Source organism: Oryza brachyantha, chromosome 5 (genome assembly GCF_000231095.2).
Source record: "Oryza brachyantha chromosome 5, ObraRS2, whole genome shotgun sequence".
NCBI classification, from domain to species: Eukaryota; Viridiplantae; Streptophyta; class Magnoliopsida; order Poales; family Poaceae; genus Oryza; species Oryza brachyantha.
Window position 1 is genome coordinate 3797511 of NC_023167.2, and position 24587 is coordinate 3822097.

At 41.5% G+C, this 24587-nt stretch overlaps 3 protein-coding genes across 3 annotated transcripts; all 3 read right to left on the reverse strand.

Annotated features, from left to right (window-relative positions):
• Positions 1-3261: 3261 nt before the first annotated feature.
• Positions 3262-5315, reverse strand: LOC102717153 (acid phosphatase 1-like). Its single transcript, XM_006654068.2, has 2 exons — positions 4851-5315; positions 3262-3858 (listed from the first exon to the last, which is right to left on the reverse strand). Exons 1-2 carry the CDS (start codon positions 5240-5242, stop codon positions 3474-3476), a joined length of 777 nt encoding a protein of 258 aa, XP_006654131.1. The 5' UTR covers positions 5243-5315; the 3' UTR covers positions 3262-3473.
• Positions 5316-13528: 8213 nt separating this feature from the next.
• Positions 13529-14879, reverse strand: LOC102717432 (stem 28 kDa glycoprotein-like). The gene is made up of 2 exons (XM_015837267.2): positions 14451-14879; positions 13529-14179 (listed from the first exon to the last, which is right to left on the reverse strand). Exons 1-2 carry the CDS (start codon positions 14831-14833, stop codon positions 13795-13797), a joined length of 768 nt encoding a protein of 255 aa, XP_015692753.2. The 5' UTR covers positions 14834-14879; the 3' UTR covers positions 13529-13794.
• A 7080-nt stretch (positions 14880-21959) lies between these two features.
• Positions 21960-23557, reverse strand: LOC102717709 (stem 28 kDa glycoprotein-like). The gene is made up of 2 exons (XM_015837266.2): positions 23106-23557; positions 21960-22650 (listed from the first exon to the last, which is right to left on the reverse strand). Exons 1-2 carry the CDS (start codon positions 23477-23479, stop codon positions 22266-22268), a joined length of 759 nt encoding a protein of 252 aa, XP_015692752.2. The 5' UTR covers positions 23480-23557; the 3' UTR covers positions 21960-22265.
• Between the last annotated feature and the right edge of the window lie 1030 nt (positions 23558-24587).

The following is a 24587-nucleotide window of genomic DNA, read 5'->3' on the forward strand; positions in this document are numbered from 1 at the left end:
GAATGTTGATGTTTGGTGGATTACAATGATAGTTTTATCACTGAGGTACATGTCAGGTTATCTTTGGTTTGTTGAATTAGTTTGGTCAATCAGGACTAATCATTGACAGTGAATCCCAACTACTTCCGACAATTCCCTTGCAAGGCACGAGGGTCGACATGGATAGCTGTTAGGTTTGGAGGATCACGGTGGACAATTATAAGGATTGTTTAGCCTTATCATTTTCGTTTTTGCTTATACATATAAATAAATTTTTAAATTTTGAATCTTAAATTTTGAGTTGATTTTAGGGGTTTTTATCGTAGTTTATTTTTTAGCATATTCTTTTTAGTCACTGAAAACACTTACATAAAAGTTTTTTTTATAGATTATTTTTTGTTTATAAATAAGCCATTTGGCTTTTACCTTAAAAAAATGGAAAGATGACCCCTAAGTTGTCCTCATGGTCTGCTGACACAAAAAAGAATGATGGTGACCTGCAGAGAAGATTTATCGTGGTGGCATTCTCCTATTACCGTCAGTTTCACACCATCAAGGAAAAGTTGGTTTTATGGCAGTGGATGTGTTCCTACTTACTACCTCCGTTTTATAATGAAAGATGCTTGATTTTTTTTCTAACATTTGACTATTCGTCTTATTCTAAAACTTAGTACAAATATAAAAAAAATGACAAGTCAAATTCTTTTGATAATAAAGTAAGTCACAGGCAAAATTAATGATATTTCTATATTTTTTTGAATAAGACAAATAATCAAACATTGCAAACAAAAAAGTTAAATATCTTACATTATAAAACGGAGGGAGTATTTCTATATTGTTTTTTCCCCTTGGAGTGGGAGGGAAGGAGGGTGTTAAGCTCCATCTTGTTACCTGTCCTACGATCATTCATTACAAATGGCCATTTGGCCACTAAGATCATGAGGTCAGCGTTCTTATATAAAGTAAATACACATGCCTACTAAGTGTACTCAAAGACGAGAAGCCACATCTCAAGCCAACCACCATGCATGGATCCATGCACAAATCAATCACTACAAGCAATACCCTACGTGTACTAGTGTCAAGTTGCATTGTAAGTGCACGTCAAAGCAATAACACATGGGACGAATAGAGATAGTATGTCTTGGCCCATGGAGCACAAAAGACCATACATTACACCACAATAATGTGTGCAAGCTCATGATTCCTGGAGAACAGTGTAAAGAGGATGCTTTGTGGATAAATCCAAGGTGTTCATTTTTATTTATATGTTTCTTAGAAAACATCTGGCCCTTTGCAGGTGTTTCAGGTTTTTGAGTGTATACCATTCAAGGGTGCTGTTACTCGCATCTCTTATATCGATATTCAGTGACAAAATAAATATGTCTCTAATGGAAACTAATTTAAATCTTGTGTCTCCAATGGAAACAAATTTAAGTCCTTGAGGATTTGTTTCATGTGGTCTAAGAAAGTACAAATATTTCAAAGAAAATAATAGTCACTACCACATATTCACCTATAGGTAACAATGCATCCATGACAGGCTGACCTAGCCTGTACATGACCTCATATCTAAAGGGGGATCCCTTAGAATTGAGATTGGATACACAAACCATCATTTTTGATGGATATTAGTTATTCCCCGTCATAGATGAGCACTCCTATCTACAATAGTTTGGAAATTCTATCTGCAGAGGTCATAAATAGCATCAAATGACTCCGATCTAATCCATCATGGATAATGAGGTTGCAACACCTTGTATCTTCACTGCCATCCAATACCCCAATATCCAATCAAAAATTTTTTTTGTCCTCTCTCTTGTTCTCTCCGGTTGTCTCTCCTCTTTCTCTTGATCCCCAGCAGCACACCAGCTTCTGCCTCCACTGGTGGGTCAACTGACCTCCACCTCAAGAGCCGAAGGCCGCCTCCTTCGCTGCAGCTACTGGCCGCAACCTCTTCTGCCCTGAGCGCCGACAGTAAACTCCACCCCTTTGCCTGCAGGCCAGCCTCTGACTTCTTGGTGGCTAGATCCATGCACCTGCTCTTTATCCTCCATCGTTGAGCGTTGGCTCCATCTCCGTTGCATCCGATCTCTAAAGACCCTGAGCTAGATCTGGCTCTCCTGAGGTGGGGAGGGGGTGCTAGATCTGCATCTTACTTGACCAAGAAGCTTAACCCACATGTGCATGGCTCACAAGGTATATGAGTTGGATGGTGAAATTAACAAAGGTGGATGCTGAGATTGTTGAAACATTAAGTGCGTTGTAATAATTGATATAGTTGGTTCTTTGATGCAAGAATGTGTTTACTGTTTCTCATGTTGGATTAAATTGATTCCATCAGAATTTTGTCAGTCGATTGAGCCATTAAAATTCAGACATATCTCTTAATTTGGTGTATCATGGTTTTTCCTGATAGCAACGAGCAATCAGGCAACATTTTTGGCTTTTTTATAACCAGTAATGTACCCTACCGATGGGTGGTGACTTGCAAAATTGGATTTTCTTTTTTCACCATAATGCACATGTTTGATCGTAACTCCTCGATCACAGGTGTCCATCAACCACCTGTGATGTGTCATAATTATAACATGTCACACATAGTTTTAGTCACCACTGACCACACATCTCTTAGAGGTTTATTTATCTATTAGAATATTAGAGATGAGGATCTAAACAGGATGACCTGTTCCCAAGTAGTGAGAGAACATGTCAGACTACAAAAACATTCAGTTAAATTTATGGTGGGATTTTCTACCCTTCATATAAAGTTTTCAGAACAAAATTTGTCCTGCAGCATATTTGTGGAGGAATATATGTAATTATAGTATATGCTCTTATGTTTTTGCATGGACATATTGTGAAACAAGAATAATCTATCTTATCTTTTTCTCCATTTTTTAAATTCCACAGACATCATAATAATAGATTAAGTCGTTAAGGGCTTAAAATCAGCACTCTATCTCCAAGATGTGATGCAATTCTAAAAGGATGGATTTTAGATTGCCACTATTAATGCGAATATCCGGCCAAAGTAATGTCGATTGTCGACTAGAACAAATTTAAAAAACCTTAAAGAGAGACGCTGGCTCAATATTCGTTACTGTTTTTGAAGATTTGACCACTAAAATCTCTTTTCTGTTTCTAAAAGAAAACATAAATTCAATCAACTTACTAGGAGCATGTCCACTGCAAGACGTACGCCATCGATCTTGACCCATTAACTCCGGACATTATTATTTACTCTAATAAATACAAGAAGCTTGCTCGACACACAGTACATTGATCAATCAATCTCCAACTGCCAAACAAGCGTTATTACAAACTTAAATCGCATCGACCTCACCGAATAAACAAGCATCTGTATCGAATAAGATTAAACTACTACAAGAAACACTTCACCAAACACAAGGAGAATAAACGAAACAGTACGTACACATGAACTACAGAGATCCATGTTTGTGAACTTCACCGGCGGCGGCGCCGCCGAGAGTTTAGTCGACGTAGTACATGGGGTTCGGGAACTTGAAGGTGCGGCCGCACGCCGGCGATCCGCGGATGTCGTTCCACTGGTCGCCGATGTTGCCGACGATGACATAGCCGGCGTCCACCAGCATCCGCCGCTCGCCGGACTTGAACGCCAGCGTCGAGGCCTGGAGCCCCACCGGCTGGAGCACGAGCTTCTCCCAGTTGCAGTAGCCCTGCTGGAGGAGGTTGCTGGTGGTGACGGCCCTCTGGTCCTCGGTGCGGTCGGTGAGGAACACCGGCTTGACGCCGAGCTGGAGCAGCCGCCGGTACAGCCGCAGCGTCGGCTGCAGCGCCGGCGCGCTTCCTTGTGCGACGTACTGCTGGAAGCTCGGGTTGTCGAACGGCTGAACTCTGGGAGGAGGGTTAGCAATTAGTGTAAGAACCCTAGTCGCCTATCCATATATTATGTAATATATTTTTGGCATTAGAGATATTAAAGTGTTTAGTACTATGTCGTATTCGTTGCTTGTTTTTTTAACTATAGTGGTTTAGATTAAAAGAAACCACGCATTATATTATCCTAATTAATAATTTCTAATGACGGAAGTAAAGAGATAAAATACTAAAATAAGATCACAATTCATCTTTGTTAATTTTGAATTTAGAAATTATTAAAATTCATAATAACTTATAAATAATAGGAAATTAAAGAGTCCAGGATATCTTTTTAAATATATATTTTTGTACGGCGATCGTTTTTATATGATCTAACTATACATCCTAGGAGAAATGCTTGGATACATAGTTTTGCTAACACACATTAATGCAAGGGATGATTCGAATAAACCATAGTTTTTTATATTAACAAATGAAACATGTGAAAAAATGTTACTTGGGCGATCTGCCTAATTACGCACCATTGGTCTATATAGTAACATTTTTTTCTAGAACATATAGACACACTTTTCCGTGATTATATAAATGTTCCAGAGAAAATCTTTCTTCCGTCAGTTTTTTATACAACCATGGTTTACTACATCTAGTTCAAACAGTTAATTTACTACTTTTATAGGTAGAGTATAGTGGTATTTGCATATATATATACATATTTTTAGTGATCTAACAAGCAAATGCTAAAGAATAAACTACGGTGGAAAAAACCCTAAAATCAACTCTAAATTTAATATTAAAATTTAATTTTGGCTTATATGCATAAGCTAAAGTGAAAACAACTATGGTGCATATTTCTTAACTTAATTTTTAGCCTACTGATGATACGTAGTGTCAGATAAATACATGCATTTGGTATTTTGGTTGTCCATGCAATTCATAATAAGTATGCGTATTTTGGTTGTGCATGCAATGCATAATAAGTATACTTGAGGTAGGGTATTGGTACGTACCCGTAGCCATGGTTGGCTTGGTAGGGCAGGGTAGAGAGGGCGGTCTCGTCGACGTCGAAGATCCAGATCTCCTTGCCGCTGCCGGAGAGCTTGAGGCTCTCGGCGTAGGCGATGGCCTCGTTGATCACCACGTCGGAGTCGCGCTGGTACCGCTCGCCGGTCACGTAGTCGGCGACGTACTCCGCGCACTGCGGCGGCACCGTCTTCCACCCGACGATGTTCCGCGCCTCCACGGCCAGCCTCAGGCTGCCGCAGAACGGCGCGCCGCCGCCCGGCGGCGCCGTCGCCAGCTCGTCGCCGAGGCCCACGATCACCTCCTCGCCGCGGGAGCTGCAGAAGCAGACGCTGGCCACCACCGTGATCAGGAGGAGCAACCTCGCCGCCGTCGCCATGATCGCCGCTCGCTTACACCAGCCTACTAATTGGTGAGATGTAAACTGCAATGCAGAAGAGGCTTGAGGAGCTAGCTAGCTAGGCGGTGAGCTGCAACAAGGAAGGCCATGGGATTTATATAGTAGAGGAGACGATCGAGCTGAGCTGCGTTGATTGGTTGAGGATTCACATCATCACAGGCCAACGCGTCAAGCTCAACATTTCATGCATTTCACTGGCCAGCGACTGCACCTAGCTTGGTGTTAAAAAAAAAAAAAACTAGCTTTCTGATCACAGCAAGTTGGATGCAGCGACGTCGATTAATTTCATGGGTAGCTGTGCATGCATGCATTCATCAGGACAGGCCGGAGGGGGGGCCGCAGCTGGCCGACCGGACTGCGACGGCGCGCCCGGCGACAACAGGGGTCACTGTTCGAAATAATGTTATTGGTGTTATTGTTTTACAAAGTAATCTTTTGGCTTTTAAAAAGAAAAAAAAATGGTATAATTGCAAATGGAGCATAATTGGTAAATAAAAGTTTTGTTTTTAGTGATGTAAAACAAATACTAAAAAATAAAGTACGATAAAATAACCTTAATTAATTTTAAATTTAAGGTTAAAAATTAAATTTTTTGCTTATAAAAATAAGCAGAAGCGAAAATTAAGACGATGGTTGCATGTATAGAATAGTGCTCCTACGTAGTAGGAATTAATGAATCAAGTAGTGCTATGGACAATGTGGTGTACGTGTAGGACCGTCCAATTCACACAAGTTGATCGAGCCGTGCGTCAGATAGGGAGCAGTCCAACTGTCCATGCGGTTGGCGATTGCATGGATAGAGTCCGGCGTGTACGTATGGTTGAGATTATGGAGCCCTAAGTTTCTTTCTTTGTTTTCCTTATCAAGTATACTAATCTACTGCTTATCCTCTCCCCATCACACATCACGTAAAAACCATCGCTTGAAAGATCAGAAAAAATCGAGTGATTTCTTTTAAAAAGATCTCCTTTCTCCTTGGGCCTGTGATTCTCTCCCTCCGTCTTCTTCCGATGAAATTCTACCATGGACATTAAGTCATCAGTGTCATCATTCATCACTAACCAATTGTAAGGTTCTGGACCAGTTGAACATATAGCTTCTTATCCTTTGGTCCAAAAGCCCAATGAAGTATTGCTATATATAGTGTGTTAATTGTGTTGGTTAAGCATGGCCCAATATAATGACGATTTTAATTCTATTTTGATCAGGGAGCAGTACATATAAGAGATCTGATGGACTTAATGGCGCATAAATGCGAAGTAGAGACGACGATTAATTGTCCCCACGTAGCTGAATATGGTATAGGAGTAATACCAGCTAGTTTCTATATTTCTACCGTCGTAGTGCTACTATCTATGAGTCAAGTATCCAGGTAGTACATATGTAATTAAGTTCTAGGTTTTACACGTACAAACAACTAGCAATAACACACGTACTCTAGAACAAAACACCTTATATATAGGTGTTGATTGCCAACCCAACATAGGTGCTGGATTGGCAACCGGTACCTGGATAGCGGCATCTATGAAGTGGGAGACTGACATGTATGTGTCTAGGAGGAAAAGAAAAGTTCTGAGCTTGGCTCGAATCGACCCGATATATGCTTTAGGCAACGTCAAATCATCCAATTCCGATACAAATCAGAATTATCATAGAGTAATAGAATAAAAACATTCATCACGAAAGAATTACAAATTAACTTAATTTGAAGATTGTCAACACTGAGTCAATAGTTGCCACTACCGCTCACTAGAGGCTGAACTCATCACCAACGCCATTGCACCGATTGTCAAGGAGGTTGTGATCATATTAGGGTTAGGAAGGGGGAGATCCATGGGGTACTATTTGTTGGAGACATCTATCGGTCGCTACCGGTGGCACCAGCGGAGCTATGTAGAGCCTGGAGGATTCCCAGCCACCCAGTTGCATCATCCCAGTTCAAATTCAGACACCTGTAACAGCCTAAATCTGGTTCAAATCACTAAAAACAAGTGAGTAGCACCCCTCTGTATTTTATTTTAGTTCTGCCCTAGTCTAGTGCAAGATAAGGTGAGCTCGTGGCATAACTATCGCCTTCAACCTCCATGCAACCAGATCTGGCGAGGTAGAGGCCGAGGGAGGGAGGCATGATGATCAATAACATGAAGTTGAGGAGGGTAGTGACACATGACCCCTAGGCATCTAGATTAGGTGGCCCCCTGAGCTCTCGACGTTGGATTTGGCATTGGTCCCATTTCCCTCGCTATTACTAATGAACCCTACGAGCTAGGTCGAGGCAGTAGCCGGTGGTGGAAGGAGGGGGAATACCAAGTAGAGTCATCACCATCGCTGCCTCAAGCTGCCGCAGTAGTCACCTCAAGTCAGCGTTGTCGGCGATGAGGAGAGTAAGACAAAGCGTGGCAAAGAGGAGAGGAGAGTGATGGGAGTGGCACAGAGTGGAAGAGGCCAGATTGACACTTAAAAGAGATCCCCACCCTGTGACCCATTGATTCAATTGTTATAGGTGTTGCCTTTTCTCTATATCTAGTACCTAGAGTTACTCAAAAGTGTTGGTTCTGTATTTTTCCATCCCATGAAGGCATGAATCCATCAATACGTATGGGTTTTAAATAAACCGATACCCATAAGCCATCACCGCATTAGGTATTTTGTAGTAACGGTTGTTGCGCTTGCTTGAACTAGAAGATACTTGGAAATAATAAGTGCTAACTGTAGTGCACAACACGGAAATTAACATTCCTGAAACTATGTAGTATACCACCTTTTTCTACTATATTAATTATTTCTATTCGTAGAGTGCTTTTGTACTCATTTTTATCTTGCATTTGTCCCATGTGGACTCCATGTGAGTGTTAACATGTGTGAGCATCATCCTTTACATATGTCCTCAAATCATTCATTAGAGAGGACCATATTAGACTGACGTCATCCAAGATAATAAATACACATGTATATGACTCAGTGGTCTATAATTCAAAGATTGGAAGGCACGTATCTCGGGCTAACCACCATGCATGCATAGGTCACTTAATGGCCACATTTAACACCATGCATACAGTCATGTTCTTCTTCGGTTAAATTCCCTTTATACCCTTTAAAACTCAATCAATCTTTTCTATACCTCTAAAATTTACCAGATCTATTCCATACCTTTGAAATTTCAACTTGATCCATTCCATACCTCTGCCGTTATATTTTCCCTCATTTCACTGTTAAGTTTATGGCAAATGTTTTTAATGCTCTTGATGATTTAGATTTGAATTTAAGCTTGAAAAACGATCGAAAATTTTGTTTGAATGCATAGTGTGTGCATTTCAAGTAACTAATGAGACTAAATAATTAGTGCGGAAAATTTTGATAAATTTTAAAAATAAAACAATATAATAAATTAAAATTTTTATTTGAAATTTAATAGGATAATATTTTTTGATCAGGAGTATTCTTAAGAAAATATCACGATCATTTGTGGTCCTATCTTTGTATGAGTGCTCCTCATTTTTATGACTTTTTGAAAAATAAAATAAATAAATATTTATTATTTCTTTATCTAAAAATTAATTGTCATACATAATGTATCCCACAATAAACTTATAACTATTAATAGTCTCATGCGATTAATTTTTACATTTTAGATAATTTAATTCATAAATTTCTATGTTCATAGTTCATATAAAGGGTAAAATAATTAATTTTATAGAAATTAAGAAATCAACTGACAGGAGAGGCATGAAAGTATCGAAATAAAATTTTAGGAGTATACAAAGATGTAAGAAAAATTCAGAGGCATATAAGGGATTAGCTAAAATTTTGGTGGTATTCAAGGGATTATCTCTTCTTCATTACGTGCATAACAACTCAATTCTGAAATATAAGATGACTTGATTCTAAAATATAGGACGACGTACGTATATAACACATTTTTTTTGTTTATAAGACATCATTGCATTTTACAGAGTCAAAATATTGACTGACAATATTGTGTTATGTGCCATGCATTGATGCATATCGTACAATTTGATTCGTTTTGAACATATCTTCATATGATGTTTATTTTATATAAGTTATGTTTGACGCCGTTGACTTTTTTATATACGTTTGACCACTTGTCTTATTCAAAATTTTTTACAAAATATGTAAAACTATATATATGCATAAAAGTATACTTAACAACGAATGAAGTGATATATAAATAATTAATAATTATATAAATTTTCTAAATAAGACGAGTGGTCAAACGTGTATAAAAAAGTCAACGGCATCAAACATTTAGGAATGGAGGTAGTAATATATTATAAAAGAATTTAATTGTCAAAGAATATGGTTGGAGGTAGTACAGAATATTAATACGTCTTATATTTACAGAAAGATGTCGTTGTGAGTATAGTAGCCTCAAATTTCCCATGTATGCAGTGCAAATTGCTAGGAAATCCTACACATAATAAAGCCATAAAGGTTATGCCGCTGGTTGCTGGAGAACAGTGCAAGAAGGACAATTTGTAGGGTTGATGTGATGTGTTCATTTTAAATAAGATCTGTTTCTTGGAAAAACATGTCTACGACATCAACAGTGATAGCAACCACTCTCTTTATCGTCTTGTTTAGTTCCCAAATTATTTTTTTAAAAACATCACATCGAATTTTTAGACACTTAAATAAAGCATTAAACATAGATGAACCAAAAAACTAATTACACAGTTATATAAGAAATCTTAAGACAAATCTTTTGAGCCTAATTAGTCCATGATTAGCCATAAGTGCTACAGTAACCAACATGTGCTAATGACGGATTAATTAGGCTCAAAAAATTCGTCTCGTGGTTTCTAGCCTAGCCGTGAAATTCGTTTTTTTATTCGTGTCCGAAAACCCCTTCCGACATTCGATCAAATATTTGACGTGACACTTCTCCTAAAAATTTTTTCAATCTAAACACCACCTATATACCACCTATATGATTGAAGGGTGTGTTCATGGATATATATATATATATGTTTTGCAAGGGTACTATTGATGCCAAATCCGTTGATGTGGCTCGCTGATCAAGTTTTGCTTTGCTTCAATGCGAGTACTAAATCTTAGAATCAATTGATAATATGCGTATCACAATTTGACTCTACGGCTGATAAGATACAATAGGAAGCAAGGTTAAACCAAAAGTAGCCGATTTTGACTTGCTTCATTGTAGGTCCTCCATGCTTGCGATGAGTAAGAAAATCCCATACAAGTTGCCTAGCACAATTCAAACTCGTGATGATTAATCACATAAGGCTGGACCGGCTGCCTAAAATCGTACAATGAAAATGTTAGATTAAATTTAACTGAGATATATAGTTACTTTTATTCTTCATGTGTTGTTTTTTACCATTAATTCCATTATTAAGTACTCCATCTAGTTTGATAATTCACATTGTTTTGGGTAGTAGGTTGAAGTTAAATTTTTGAACTTTAACTATTAATAACTTAAAATATTTAGTTTGAAGAAAATAAAAAAAACACGTATGGATAAGCCTTAAAAATATTTTAATAGAAATAAAGATTATTAATTTATTTTAATTTGTATATTATAACATGAAATCATAGTAAATATAGATTTTGGAGAATGTGTCTTTGTCCAAAACGATATTAGTTATCAACTAGAGGGAGTATTGTAATAAAAATAAACAAATCCAATATTGTGCATGGAACATGTTCAGTTTAAGACACAATCTTCATTCATTAATACCGTTAATAATTACTATAATAAATACAACCAGCTTGCCCAACACAGCGCATTGATCAATTAATAGCCAACTGACGAACAACCCGTTATTACAAATTTATATCTCACCCCATCAACGATTAACAAGGAAAAACATAACCGAGCAATTACGTCAAGATAAACTTATACAAACAGTCATGAATTGAAGAATCGTTCACGAAATAAGGATCCATTGATGTTAGACTAGAAATGGCGCCGGCGGCGAAACTAGGCAACTTATAGAAGTTGAGAAAAAAAATAAATATGAATATAAACCTAGTCTATGTGGAGTGACATAATTACATATCGACCAATTTTAAATTGCAAGCATGCGGGCACACACACGCTCTATACATATATTCTGGTGAGGTCTAATTTCAAGAACCGACCACACATAGCCGTACAAAGAAACTACAACAAGAGGTGAACTCGCTACTAGCTGAAACATATTTTAATATTGACGAGAATTATATACTATCTAAATCAAGTACTTTGCTATTACTTAGGTTTACACATGCATAGTTACTTGATGGACATTGACGATGAGGTACAAGATCACAGTGATGATATGTTACGTGAAGACCACGACCATTTATGACATGTTCTTTTTGGAGTACATTGTCTCCAAACATTTGCTCTAACTTCCAAGGAATGTGCAACCCAACCAGTCAGTCAACTTTATCAAGCTTAATATATATGGTTGGAAAGATAATCAAGTCTAGTTTCACCTCTAACAAAAGGCTCGTCATTTCAACTTCCAAATAAGGAGTAATGGATAAATCATTGAGGGCTGCTCAGAAGCAAATAGACATGCGAGTCTTCTCGGGAATTAACTTTTTGTGACCTTTGAGCTAGCCTATGTCCAGTAAACTCCCAATACCTTTCGTTCCTATCTAGGAGGGTTGTTCCTAGTATAAATATTCCCTATGTTTTATCATTTGGAAGACATTTTGACATTGAGAATATAGAATCCTTTGTTCAGTTATGTGCTAACAAATCCAGAGAGAGATCTTACCCCTTTGCTCTTGTGATTTCCTTGTGAGATTATGGAAGTGGCGTTCGACGCCCCCCAATTGGTGCTCCTAGTCCCTTTGAGGATTTTTGCTCGATTGATTTCAGGTTGTGTTGGTTGGTAACTTAGAGTGCGGTTTGGCGAACCATCAATTCAGGATGCCGTGATAGCTAGAGATGGTGCTTGGCTTCGAGTACCATCGTTAGGTTGCACTGTTATCTAGGTTGTTTGTAGTTAGTTATCTTGGTCTCTTTGAGGCTAGCTATCAGTTCTTGATCCTACGACGTGAAGATCGGGACATCACCTCTACTTGGGTCGTATTAGATGGGCTGTTCCTACACAACCTGGTTCAATTAGTAAGGATGAAAAAAAATTACTAAAGGACCTAAAATAGACTTAACTTAGTTATATAAGCCTTAGCACAAAAGGGAAGGTTTGTAAATAGACTTATTCTAGCCATACAAGACTCAGCCCAAAGAAAAGGGACGGAAAATAGACTTATTCATGCAGCCTAAAAAGGTGAGGTAGGGAATATAGACCTTTTTTTTACTAAATAAGCACAATGGGCCATCGTGCCTTCGGACCAGCTCGACATGGCTCTAGTGTTATTGGCCGTTCTTGGACATTAGGTGCAGCCTGTGGGCCGACACATCATGACCCATTGTATTGATTGGACCGTGCCGGCTCGATGGAATTCGGCATGAGCCCGGCCGTTCCTGGGTCATGCTGGACCGGGCGGCCCATATGGCCATCTATAGGTGCCCATCATTCTGGCATGGTTGTGTGGATATTTGGGACTATGTTGGCAACAAACCCTTAGCACTATTTGATTTTATGGTGGTTTTGGTTGACATTGTAATAGTTTTTGTTTAATATTAACTAAAAGTCGATAAGTTTCATGATTTTGGACCTAATTAAATGGGATTTGCATTAGCAAAATATGCATAATAAGGGTATAGGTAGTAAAATCAATCACCTCTATTTCAAACAAAGCCATTACAAAAATCTGAATCAAGGAGTTGCTTTGTCCGGTTTTGAAATTTAGGGGGTGAAAATTTACTGGTTTTGCTGAGGAGGGTGAAAAACAGACATTGAACAAAGTTCAAGGCTTTAAATTTCTACTCCCTCCGTCCCAAAATAAATCAACTTTTCAGTTTTTAGATACAATTCTTCATCTTATTCAACAAACAATATTAATAATTTTAATTTTTAAAAATTTCTTGAATTTTTTTAAATAAGACGGATGGTCAAACGCTGGACACAAAAACCGGAAAGTTGGTTTTCTGTGGGACGGAGGGAGTACTTATTAGAGCTATGTGTGGCTAAGGTGGGCATATTAGAATAAATTTAAAATTTTCATAAAAGAGTGATGACCACTGAATTTGTTAATACATTTTCTGAAGATCTTACCACTCCCATCACTTTTCTCCTTGATTCATATGCAAGGCGACGACTGATCCAATAAATACTAAACACGTACGTTTAATGTAATTAAGAAGCAGCTTAATCCATTGATTAATTCCACTATTTATTGCTGAAATACATACATTAATACATCCTTCAATCCATGGCCAACTGCGAAACAAGCACTATTACAAATTTATTTAAATCTCATCTCGTCAACAGCTAACAAAGTAAGAAATCAAGCATACATGTTAACTACTTCAGACAGTTCATGAATAGGAATCACGTAGAATATGAAACACACGCAAGTTACGGATCCATCAATAAACTGTATACTCTAGCTAGCTCGCCAAGCTAGCAATGGCACCACCAACCAATCAGTTAGGCAACGTAATACATGGGGTTTGGGAGCTTGAAGGTGCGGCAGCCCTCCGGCGAGCCGAGGATGTCGCTCCACTGGTCGCCGATGTTGCCGACGATGGCGTAGCCGGCGGCCACCAGCTTCTGACGCTCGCCGGTCTTGAACGCCTGCGTGGAGGTCTGGAGGCCGGCCGGCTGGAGCAGCAGCTTCTCCCAGCTGCAGTAGCCCTGCTGGAGCAGGTTGTGGGTGGTGACGGCGCTCTGGTCGTCGGTGCGGTCGGTGAGGAACACCGGCTTGATGCCGAGCTGAAGCAGCCGCCGGTACAGCCGCAGTGTCCCCTGCAGCGCCGGCGAACTCTCCCCGGCTACGTACTGGAGGTAGCTCGTCTGGTCGTATGGCTGAGCTCTGTCGATATGATTGGTAATTATATTGTTACTTATGTTGTAATTATGAAAATTTTCTAATTATACACGCCTCCTATGATTTTTAACAGAAGATCTATATGTCAATTAGAAGTTTAGAACTGGTAATTTATCAGTTTTAGAATTGATGAATGGAATACTATAACAAGAGTCCAAGGTAGGTGTTTCATAATTACTAATTCTAAATGTATAAATTGTTTAAATATTATGAATAAAATCAATTAATTGTTGGCTTAGGACATGGGTACACATACCCGTAGCCATGCTTGGCTTGGTAGGGCAGGGTGGAGAGAGCGGTCTCGTCGACGTCGAAGATCCAGATCTCCTTGCCCTTGCCGGAGACCTTGATGCTCTCCGCGTAGGCGATGGCCTGGTCGACGACGACGCCGGAGTCGCGTTCGTACCGCTCGCCGGACATGTAGTCGGCGACGTACTCCGCGCAATCCGCCGGCACCGTCTTCCAGCCGACGATGTTGTGCGCTTCCACGGCCATCCTTACGCTGCCGCAGTACGGCGGCGGCGGGGGCGGGGGCGGGGGCGTGGCCGGCGCAGGCGTCGCTTGCTGGCCGCTGCAGAAGCAGGCCGAGCCCGCCGCTGCCGCCACCGCCAGGAGGAGGAGCAACCTCGCCGTCGCCATTGTCGCCTACACACACCACCCTTATTGAGCAGAGAGCTGCAGAGGAGGTGCGAGACGAGGAGGCAGCTGTGAACTCCAGCGAAGAGGCCATGGGGTTTATATAGTTGAGGAAGAGAGAGGAGATCGAGCTGGGAGATTAGTTGTTCAACTTCATCGAGACGAGCTCAACATTTTACGTACGTACGTTATTGCATGCTTGCTTGGTGCCGGATCTATGGAGTTGGCGTGAGATCGAATTCAAGCAGATTACGCGATATCGTCCGGAGTGCGACGGCATGCCAGGAGACAGCGTGTTTAAGTGTTAGAAATAATGTTGTTGTTGTTGTAATTAATGGATGTCTCAAATTATAACGCGTCTATAGAAAATGGCGTTTACAAATTTATGACTAAGCTACTGATCATATTTAGTGTTAAATGGATGGGTTTGCCATTAGATACGTTTCTAAAAGTATTTTTTATTAGATGTTAAATGTATATTATGGAAGAAATTAATATTGAAAACTCTACTTTGTAGACGGTGTAAAAAATTAGTAGGCATTAATCTCTTCAGTTCTATAATTCATGTCGTTTTAGACAAACAAATAGTCAAACTTTTAAAACTTTTACTATCAATAACTTTTAAAATATTTAATTAGTTTAAAAACAGTAGAACAAAAGTTATAGATGAGTTAAGAGTATTTAATAATAGTAATATTTATTTGTTCTGTTATATATTTTAATAGAAAATCGATCATATTCAAAGATACATTTAGAAGACCGTTGTACTGTTAATTGTCTAAACGATAAAGATTATCAAACTGGAACAAGTATAATTTTATATGGAGGTACTACGTAGCACATATTGTGTATTATTCTGTCGGCTAATAAATACACATGCATCAGGAGTACTATACCGAAAGATGGTCAGCTAGATATCTCAGTCCAACTACCGTACGCGTGCACGAAAGTGTATATATGTATCATTCAATGGCTACCACTTACCTGCATAGGGTCAGATCAGCAAGTTGTTCTTTACAGGCATAGCTAATCAAGAATGTAGGGACCAATCTGTTTCCCACGTATATATGCAGCAAAAATCACCCGTGAAACTACTACCCGATAATGTGTACAAGCTGGTCGTTGGAGAACAGTACAAAGAGGACAATTGTAGGGTTGCAATGAGGTGTTTGTTTTTCAGTCACAAATAAAACCTATAGCCATATGAGCGGTGATGGTTTCATTGCATGCATCTAGACCTCCAAAAAGTCCATTTCTAGCCTTTCCAAGGTGCTCCATCTTACCTTCATGGGGCTAGGAGCACCAATAAATCTCAATCATTAGTTGTTAATTTTATTTTTCTAAACAAAACTGTATTTTCTTGTCAATTAGTGAGGGGAAAGTAGGAATGGAAAGTAAACATAGATATTTTCCTAAAATTAATCATGCAGGGCTGAAATTAAGGAAAATAAATCTAGCACCATCCGGTCTATTATTAATGGTTTTGCATGTCAATTTTAATTCCTAATTTAAATCCGTGCTATTCAAATAAACATGTTTCAAATATATGGGTTCATCAACATTTCTACTGCAGTTTTAAATGACAAGTCATTTATTTTTGCATGATCCTCAAACTTGAGTTACTATCAAATTTAAAATTTTAACATTTTAGCATCAAGTTTCATGATAGTTTTTAAATATGATTTGGAAAGACGGTGGATAAATATTTTTATAAATAAACTTTGTAGTTCATAATTTAAATTTGAAAAGATAGTATATGAGATTTGTTGTTAATAGTTAACATGCATATCCAAAATGATGTTTTGATGACATGTAAAATATTTCCTTATGTTGAGATCTTACTACCAATGAGGTAAGACAACTGCCAACTATATTGGATTAAGGCATAATGAATGGTCCATATACTATTTGGAGTACACTAAAAAAGTCCATTTCAATAAGTTTAGAAAGTTCAAACAATTCTTCCTTGATAGTCACATGATATATATAGAAATATGTCTGAAGGAAAACTATTTAATTTATGCCTTCCAGGGTATGAGACCTCCTTTGTTGCATGCAGTCAAAGTAATTAAAAAATAATTTGAATAAAAAGAAAACATAGGCGATTACATTCTAATCTTTGAAAAAAAATTAGACTACAAAACGTTTCAGTCAAATTCGTAGTAGGATTACATTGTTAATTTCAATTTCTTATGTGTAGTTTTTATATCAAATTTTGATCCTGCGTGTTTATGGAAGAAAAACAATGGGATTAATCAATCCCACAAATTTGTGAAAGGGACATATCGTGACAAAAAAGTCTATTTGATCTTTCATATTTATTAAAAGTTCCTTAGACAACACTTCACAAACAATGGCACAACTCTGAATGTGATAGACAATTAACTAAAAATGAATGGATTTTAAATTGGGTTTAAGTCTATTTTTATCGTTCAACTCTTGAAGTTCATTTTTCAACATCTAACTACAAAACCAGCTATATATTTTTCATCATCAAGTTTCAAAAGTGGATATGATCGCACGGCTTACAAATGCACCTGATTTACATAGGTGTAGGCCTCCTGAAGGATAATAATCCTACACTTGCTTTCTTGATTGGAATGTAGTACTCCCTCTATTTCATATGGCCATATGACTTTCTAGCTTTCTCTACATTTATTCAGTGATCAATATATATCATTTGTATATATATCTAGTTTCATTAGCATCCATATAAATTTACACAAGACTAAAATATCCTACGTTACGAAACGAAGGAAGTAGAAGATTTTACGCTGCATGAGGACCATGCAACAACCAAGTCTTGTGCTCCACAAGCTTCTAGCTGTACTAGTGAGTGTAAAACTCTTCCAAACTCGCCTTGGCGCGCTGAACCTATACCATCTCTGATTTATGTACCTAATACAACCTGCTAGGCACCGACAAAGCACAATCAAAACACATCATTTCCAATACTGCAGCTGCTGTTCCTCGATCAATTTTCCCTTGCTGATTTGCCATACCACGAAGCATCCCACTAAAGTGATGGTGCCTTCTTTTGATGGAACATATCGGATTCAGGAGATGCATGGCTAAGTTGTGATTCACTATATCACCCATATTTAATGCCCTTAACTGACTGTGAGCATGTTTGATTAGTATGGAATGATCGGGAGTGTGCTAGCACGCCTTCACTATGCCTTGGCATCAAGGTGTGTGGTCCATGGCTCCTACACTCTATCTCGCTGATGTTGCAATGGCATCGACACATGTGAAGAACTAGCTAACCCTTTGACAATGGTCAAGAATTACTAAGCACCACCACATATCGACTCCTATGGAATCTGACTCTCTACAACCCCGGAGTATTGAGTGGGCTAGGAGGAACCACTACTGCAAATGGGTTTTTCGCGGACAGATCCTTAGCCCATAGAGATTGCATGCGGACATGCGGGCTACTTTAGAGATGGGATGGCACCATCCTTCCATACTAGTTTCGTGGGTATTTAGTTAAAAACCCTCGTACCCATGACGCTAACAATGCCCTTAACCATATTTAATTTCATGGTGATCTTTATTGATATGGGGTAGTAGGCTTTCGTTGATATGAAATTAAAATAGAAAATTTTCATGATTGTGGATCCTAAAGTGGCATCTGCATCAACAAGATGTGCATAATAAAGGTATAAATAGTAAATTCGCCTCCATTTCTAACCAAACCACTAAAACAAAGCTGTATCAAGGTGTTTTTTTAGTCTATTTCAATAGCTGGGGTAAAAAAAAATACTTGTTTCATTGTTTATGTTGAAAAAATATAGTACGAGGAAAGTTGGCTTTAAAGTGGTAGTTGTTGAAGCCATTTTTTTTAAAGATCTTACCACGCTTATCACTTTTCAGGTTGTTTCCTGTCACGCCCAGAAATTCCTCACATGAATTTCTAAACTTAATTGTGTATTACATCCCTGTCCAAGACCAGCCAGGGTATAAAAAAGACAATGTTGATTACATAACCATCGTTCTTAGAAACAACTGAAAATTACACTTATTCTAGCGGAAATGCAGCGAAAAGAAAAAGGTAGACTAGCTCCAGCGGGTACGGCTCCAGTCCACAGGCAAAACTTCGACGGTAGATCAGCTCACTCCTGAGAGACACCTCCATCGGACTCGATTTCCAGCTCTGGTGGGGAAAGTTAAGCAAGGCTGAGTAACAAGTGACACGGACAAGAGAGCAATAAATGATGCATAGGGATTATCAAGAACAGGCTAGGGTTAGTTGCAGTAAAGCAGCAGTTAAACAAATAACAGAGATTAAAAAGAATACAGGTAATTGAATACAGTAAAGGATAAGTAAATAACAGTTGTAAAATACCACAACACTGTCCAACGTTACACCACGTTGCAACAGGCCCAACCACTACTCAACGTTACACCACGTTGCAGTAGTCCCGAGTGAAAGCCAGTTTACTCAAGTTATTAAAGGTTGGCTAATCACAGTGAAGCTGGGAGCTCGCCCGTAACCGTGGGCACGGCTATTCGAATAGATTATACTCTGATCAGAGGTGCACTACTGTACCCACAAGACACGACTCCACTACACTTGAACGTGCGCCGATATACCACCATGGTATACCAAAAAGGAGACCGTGATAGGACCCGTCACATAACCCTCCCTACTTAATCGCACCATACTTCAGGTTTCACCCCCTCCTTTACACCAAGTCGGGCAGTCCCCTCTTGTGCCTTGGTAGATTCGGAAGCAGCAGAGGCTTTCGTTACACCACGATTGCCCGTCCATACTCCATCACACCTACCCTTGCCTCGGTACGTCAAATAGCTCGAAGTCATGCTTCAAATCCCACCTTATCCCTTTCGGCATGTGGTTAGCACTTAATTACTTCCAGGGTTTCCCGTGAACCGGTCCTTGATTACCATGGGTGCGACTCTCAAAACCATGCACCCACAGCCCACCATTATCAATATTTTTGTTGACATTAGCCCGAACCGGGTAATGAATCAATATCTCAACTATTCAGAACTAAGCATGATTAAAGGTGATCCCATGAGCTACTTGTTCTAAGCACGGCTAAGCATTAACCTAGGCCTAACATTAATCAAGTTACCCCTGGTTTAGCAATGAATAAAGTTGGATAAGCAACGGCGTAGTAATAAGGTTTACCCGAAAATAACATACAGTAAATACTTTAATTACAACAATGCATATTGGAATAAATAAAGCGGGGAATTTGCAATAATGGGTTCAATATGATCAAAGATGAGTGTCACTTGCCTTGCTCTGGCCCCTGCGGAACTTCGGCGACGATCTCGAAGTAAACCGGCTCTTCGGCGGTGTCCGAATCTAAGCGACAAAGCACAAAAATAAATAAAACAGGCACAAACTCTACTGAAACAGCAAAAGAAATTATTTTTAATGGATTCTTGACAATTTTATGAATTTAATGAAATTTGAATGGACCTAAACGGAGACTAGATGAATTACTTATGAATTTTAGAAGTTTTCTGGGTTTTTTTAGCTAAACAGAAAAGTCCTAAATCAATTATTGCGCAATTAATGGGGCTGCTGACATCAGCGAGGAGAGAGGAAGCGCTGACGGCTGACAGGTGGGGACCATCTGTCGGTGGGAGAGAGGGGAGAGGAGAGACTGACACGTGGGTCCCACGGGAGGAGAGAGGGAGGAGGGGCGCGGGGCAACTGACGGGTGAGTCCCGCTCGTCAGCGAGGGGGAAACAGAGAGGGGGAGGAGAGCGCGGCCGGCGGCGGGAGCTTCGGGCGGCGCGGCGGCGACCGAGGGACGGCGGCGCGACGGCAGCGCTAGCGAACGGCGGCGGTGCCACGACGACGGCGACGCGGCGACGACCGCGCATAAATCGGCGACGCAAGGGCGCGACCGAGAGGGGGAGCGGTGGCCGGCCAACACGACGGCGACGTGCGCGTGACGCGCGCACGGCGGCGAGAGGTGGCAAAGGGTGCCGGCAGCGGCGGCACGGCGACCGCGTGGTGAAGGTGGTGACGAGGGAAACACAGCGATGGCGGAGAGGTGGCGCACGATGCCCGGCAACAGCGCGGGTGGTCCGGCGGTGACGGCGATAACAAAGGAGAGGAGGAGAGGGAGGTGGGGACGCTCACCGGCAGAGGCGAACGCGGCAGAGGGTCGGCGACGGCGATGCGGAGGTGGTGACGCAGACGAGCGGCGGCTGGCGACGCGTGGTGACGAGGTCGGCAGACGGCGGCGAGGCGACAAGGCGCGGCGGTGGAGAGGATGAAGGAGCGGCGAAGGGCGCGGGGTGCCCACCGACGGCGACGGGAGCCGGAGGAAGGTTGGCGACGTCGAGGCGGAGGCGATGACGCGGCTGGACGGCGACGACGGGCGGCCGGCAGCGAGATCGAGCGGCGGCGGCGAACGACGGGGCACAGCGGCGGCTTGGGCGGGGAGGAAAAAGTGGGCGACGGCGCAGCGGCGGTGGGGATTTATAGGGTAGCGGCGCCGGCTAGGGCGTGGCGGCAGGTGGAGACCGAGTCGGGCGCGGCGAGGTCTCGGCGGCGGCGGCGGTTGCGGCGCGACGGCGGACTCGGACTCGGCCGGCGCGGCGCGGGTGAGCTCCCCACCTGTTAGTGGCGCGAGGGAGGAGGGAGGTTGCACGGACTACGCGGACGAGCGCGGGCGCGGGAGCTGGGCCGAGCGGTGGCCCAGGCAGAGGGAGGAGGCGCGCACGGGAAGAGGCCGGCTCGGCTGGGCCGGCCTGGAGGGAGTGGTGGGCTGGCTCGGCTGGGCCGGCCCGGAAGGAGGAAAGGAAAAAGAAAAAGGAAAAAGAAAAGGAAAGGGAGGAAAATTGGACTTCGGCCCAATTTGAGAAGGAAGGGAAAAAGAAAGGAAAGGAGGGAAAAAGGAAAACCCCACTTTTGCCGTGTTTTAAATTAATTTGTTTAGCCAAATTTTATACTTCTGCAATTTGAATTTAAATCCAGTTAGTCGATTTGCAAGCCTCGATTTAATTAAATTAGGTTCTTTTAGAGGAATTTTTCCTGAGTTAATTAAGCCAATTGTTGTTTACGAATTTCTTGTTACGATTTAAGGCTTAGGACAAAACTCGGGTGTGACATTTCCTATGCAAAGATAAATCCAATCAATAGTGAACACATTTAATGCTATTATATTTTATCCATTAATTCCACTACTAAGTACTGAAATACAATCAGTTCGTCCAACACAATACACCCAACAATCAATGGCCCCAACCACGCAGCAACTATTATTACAAATCTCATCTCATCAACAATCAACAAGAAAAATCAAGCTTACGTATTGACTTCTACCGACAAGTTCACAAATAGAAACCATGTAGACGAAACACACGCGAAGTCATGGAGATCCATCCATAGCCAGCTCGCCAGGCGAGGAGCTAGCAATGGCACGTACCGCCACCACCGACCAATCAGCTAGGCAACGTAGTACATGGGGTTGGGGAGCTTGAAGGTACGGCAGCCCTCCGGTGAGCCGAGGATGTCGCTCCACTGGTCGCCGATGTTGCCGACGATGGCGTAGCCGGCGGCCACCAGCTTCTGACGCTGGCCGGTCTTGAACGCCTGCGTGGAGGTCTGGAGGCCGGCCGGCTGGAGCAGCAGCTTCTCCCAGCTGCAGTAGCCCTGCTGGAGGAGGTTGTGGGCGGTGACGGCGCTCTGGTCGTCGGTGCGGTCGGTGAGGAACACCGGCTTGATGCCGAGCTGGAGCAGCCGCTGGTACAGCCGCAGCGTCCACTGCAGCGCCGGCGAACTCCCCCCGGCTACGTACTGGAGGTAGCTCGTCTGGTCGTATGGCTGAGCTCTGCGGAGATGATTCGTAGTTTGAGAATTGTAGTCACAAACCAGTGTACTGAACAGGCTATTCTGAATTATATATATTGCATGAGCTATTGTAATATTAAAGAAAAGCGCACGTCAATTACAACTATTGTAATATTAAAGAAGAGCGCACGTCAATTACAATTTGGTAATGTTAAATTTTAATATAGGAATGAAATAAACAAATAGAGGAGTATTAGTCCATTGTGGGTACAAATCCGTACTCCATCTATTTTTTTTTAATATGATGACATTGATTTTTATGTTCAGGTTTGTATATTTGGAGAAATTTTTTCAAGTAAGACCAATGGTTAAATGTCTATGATTTGTATATATCCAAAAGTTAATAGTGTGATATAAAAAATAAAGTAAATGTTAATTTCAGATTGAGGAATGATTAAGTTTGACGATGAAGACGGTACGTGTATATCTACGTACCCGTAGCCATGGTTGGATTGGTAGGGCATGGTGGAGAGGGCGGTCTCGTCGACGTCGAACACCCACACCTCATTGCCCTTGCCGGAGAGCTTGATGCTCTCGGCGTAGGCGATGGCCTGGTCTATCACGACGCCGGAGTCGCGCGGGTAGCGCTCGCCGGAAATGTAGTCGGCGACGTACTTGGCGCAATCCGCCGGCACCGTCTTCCATCCGATGATGTTGTGCGCTTCCACGGCCAGCCTGAAGCTCCCGCAGTACGGAGGCGGTGGCGGGGCCGGCGCCAGCGCCTGCGTCGCTTGCTGGCCGCTGCAGAAGCAGGCCGAGCCCGCCGCTGCCGCCACCGCGAGGAGGAGGAGCAGCCTCGCCGTCGCCATTAACGGAGATTGCTGAGGACACAGCTGCTAGCTGTAGATGTGTGAGATCGAAGAAGAGGGTGTGAGCTTCAGCGAGGAGGCCATGGGGTTTATGTAGCAGCAGAGGAGCGGAGAGATTAATTGGTGTGGGGACTAATGAACAGCATCACACTCACTCGCACAGGCGCCGTCGACGTCGTCGAGACGCGTCGTACGTGCGAGCGAGATGAACATCTCACCGGCGAGCTCTGAAATCTGCATGCGTACGTACGTGCTTTTGTGCTGCCGGACATGGCGTGAGATCGACTTCAAGCCGATTAATTGCGAGGCCGCTTTCGGTGCCGTTCGGTCTCTCCAAGGATCCATTGTAGCTCGACGGATGCAGCGGCGTGGTCGATTAAAAAGGAGACAAGAGTGGTCAAGTGTTACCACTTACAAAATAATTTTTTTGTGTTGTTGCTGTAATAATGCATGCACGGTAGAGTACATACTATTCTGCGTTCTAAAATATTTGTATCTATATCTAGATTTATTTTATTGAGCAACGTATGTTAATTATATATATATATATCTTTAAATTTATTAGCATTTATATGTGAATCTCGACGATACTATAAACTCAGACGGAGGCAGCGCTGTATGTAGGATGATTTGGAAAACGTTTGTCCAAGTTCCTAGTTTTAGGGGGACCAAATTCTATCCTAAATACCTAGTACATCTCGGAGTAGCATTAGCCATTAGTATTCAGCATTGCATGGGACTGGCTAATGCATACAGGCTTGTAGATGTAGTACTAGCTTAATTAGCTGTGTTTACGTATGCAACTAGAGTCTGTCCAACTAGTTTTCGCCATTTCATGCATCAATGCACGCGCAAGGAATCTCCGGCTCATAAAGCCACCCAAGTTTACGAGGCCATCGGAGATAAACTGGCTATTGCAAATTAGACTTAATTACATGCAAATTAGACTTTCCAATGTAACACATTTATTTGAGGAATGCATGGTTGGATGAGTGAATCACTAATTCACTACTACAGGTCGAGCCAAACAGTAACGGGGCCTATGTAACAGATCAATACAAACCCATCATAGTTAACTTATCTCTTAAAATGTTAAAACGTAACCATT

Excerpts from the sequence above, each read along its gene's own strand:
- LOC102717432 (XM_015837267.2), bottom strand. The coding sequence starts at position 14,833 with ATGGCGACGGCGAGGTTGCTCCTCCTCCTGGCGGTGGCGGCAGCGGCG. Across the intron at positions 14,180-14,450 it reads CAAGCCAAGCATGGCTACGG|AGCTCAGCCATACGACCAGA; the intron begins GTATGTGTACCC and ends TCATATCGACAG.
- LOC102717153 (XM_006654068.2), bottom strand. The coding sequence starts at position 5,242 with ATGGCGACGGCGGCGAGGTTGCTCCTCCTGATCACGGTGGTGGCCAGC. Across the intron at positions 3,859-4,850 it reads CAAGCCAACCATGGCTACGG|AGTTCAGCCGTTCGACAACC; the intron begins GTACGTACCAAT and ends CCCTCCTCCCAG.
- LOC102717709 (XM_015837266.2), bottom strand. The coding sequence starts at position 23,479 with ATGGCGACGGCGAGGCTGCTCCTCCTCCTCGCGGTGGCGGCAGCGGCG. Across the intron at positions 22,651-23,105 it reads CAATCCAACCATGGCTACGG|AGCTCAGCCATACGACCAGA; the intron begins GTACGTAGATAT and ends TCATCTCCGCAG.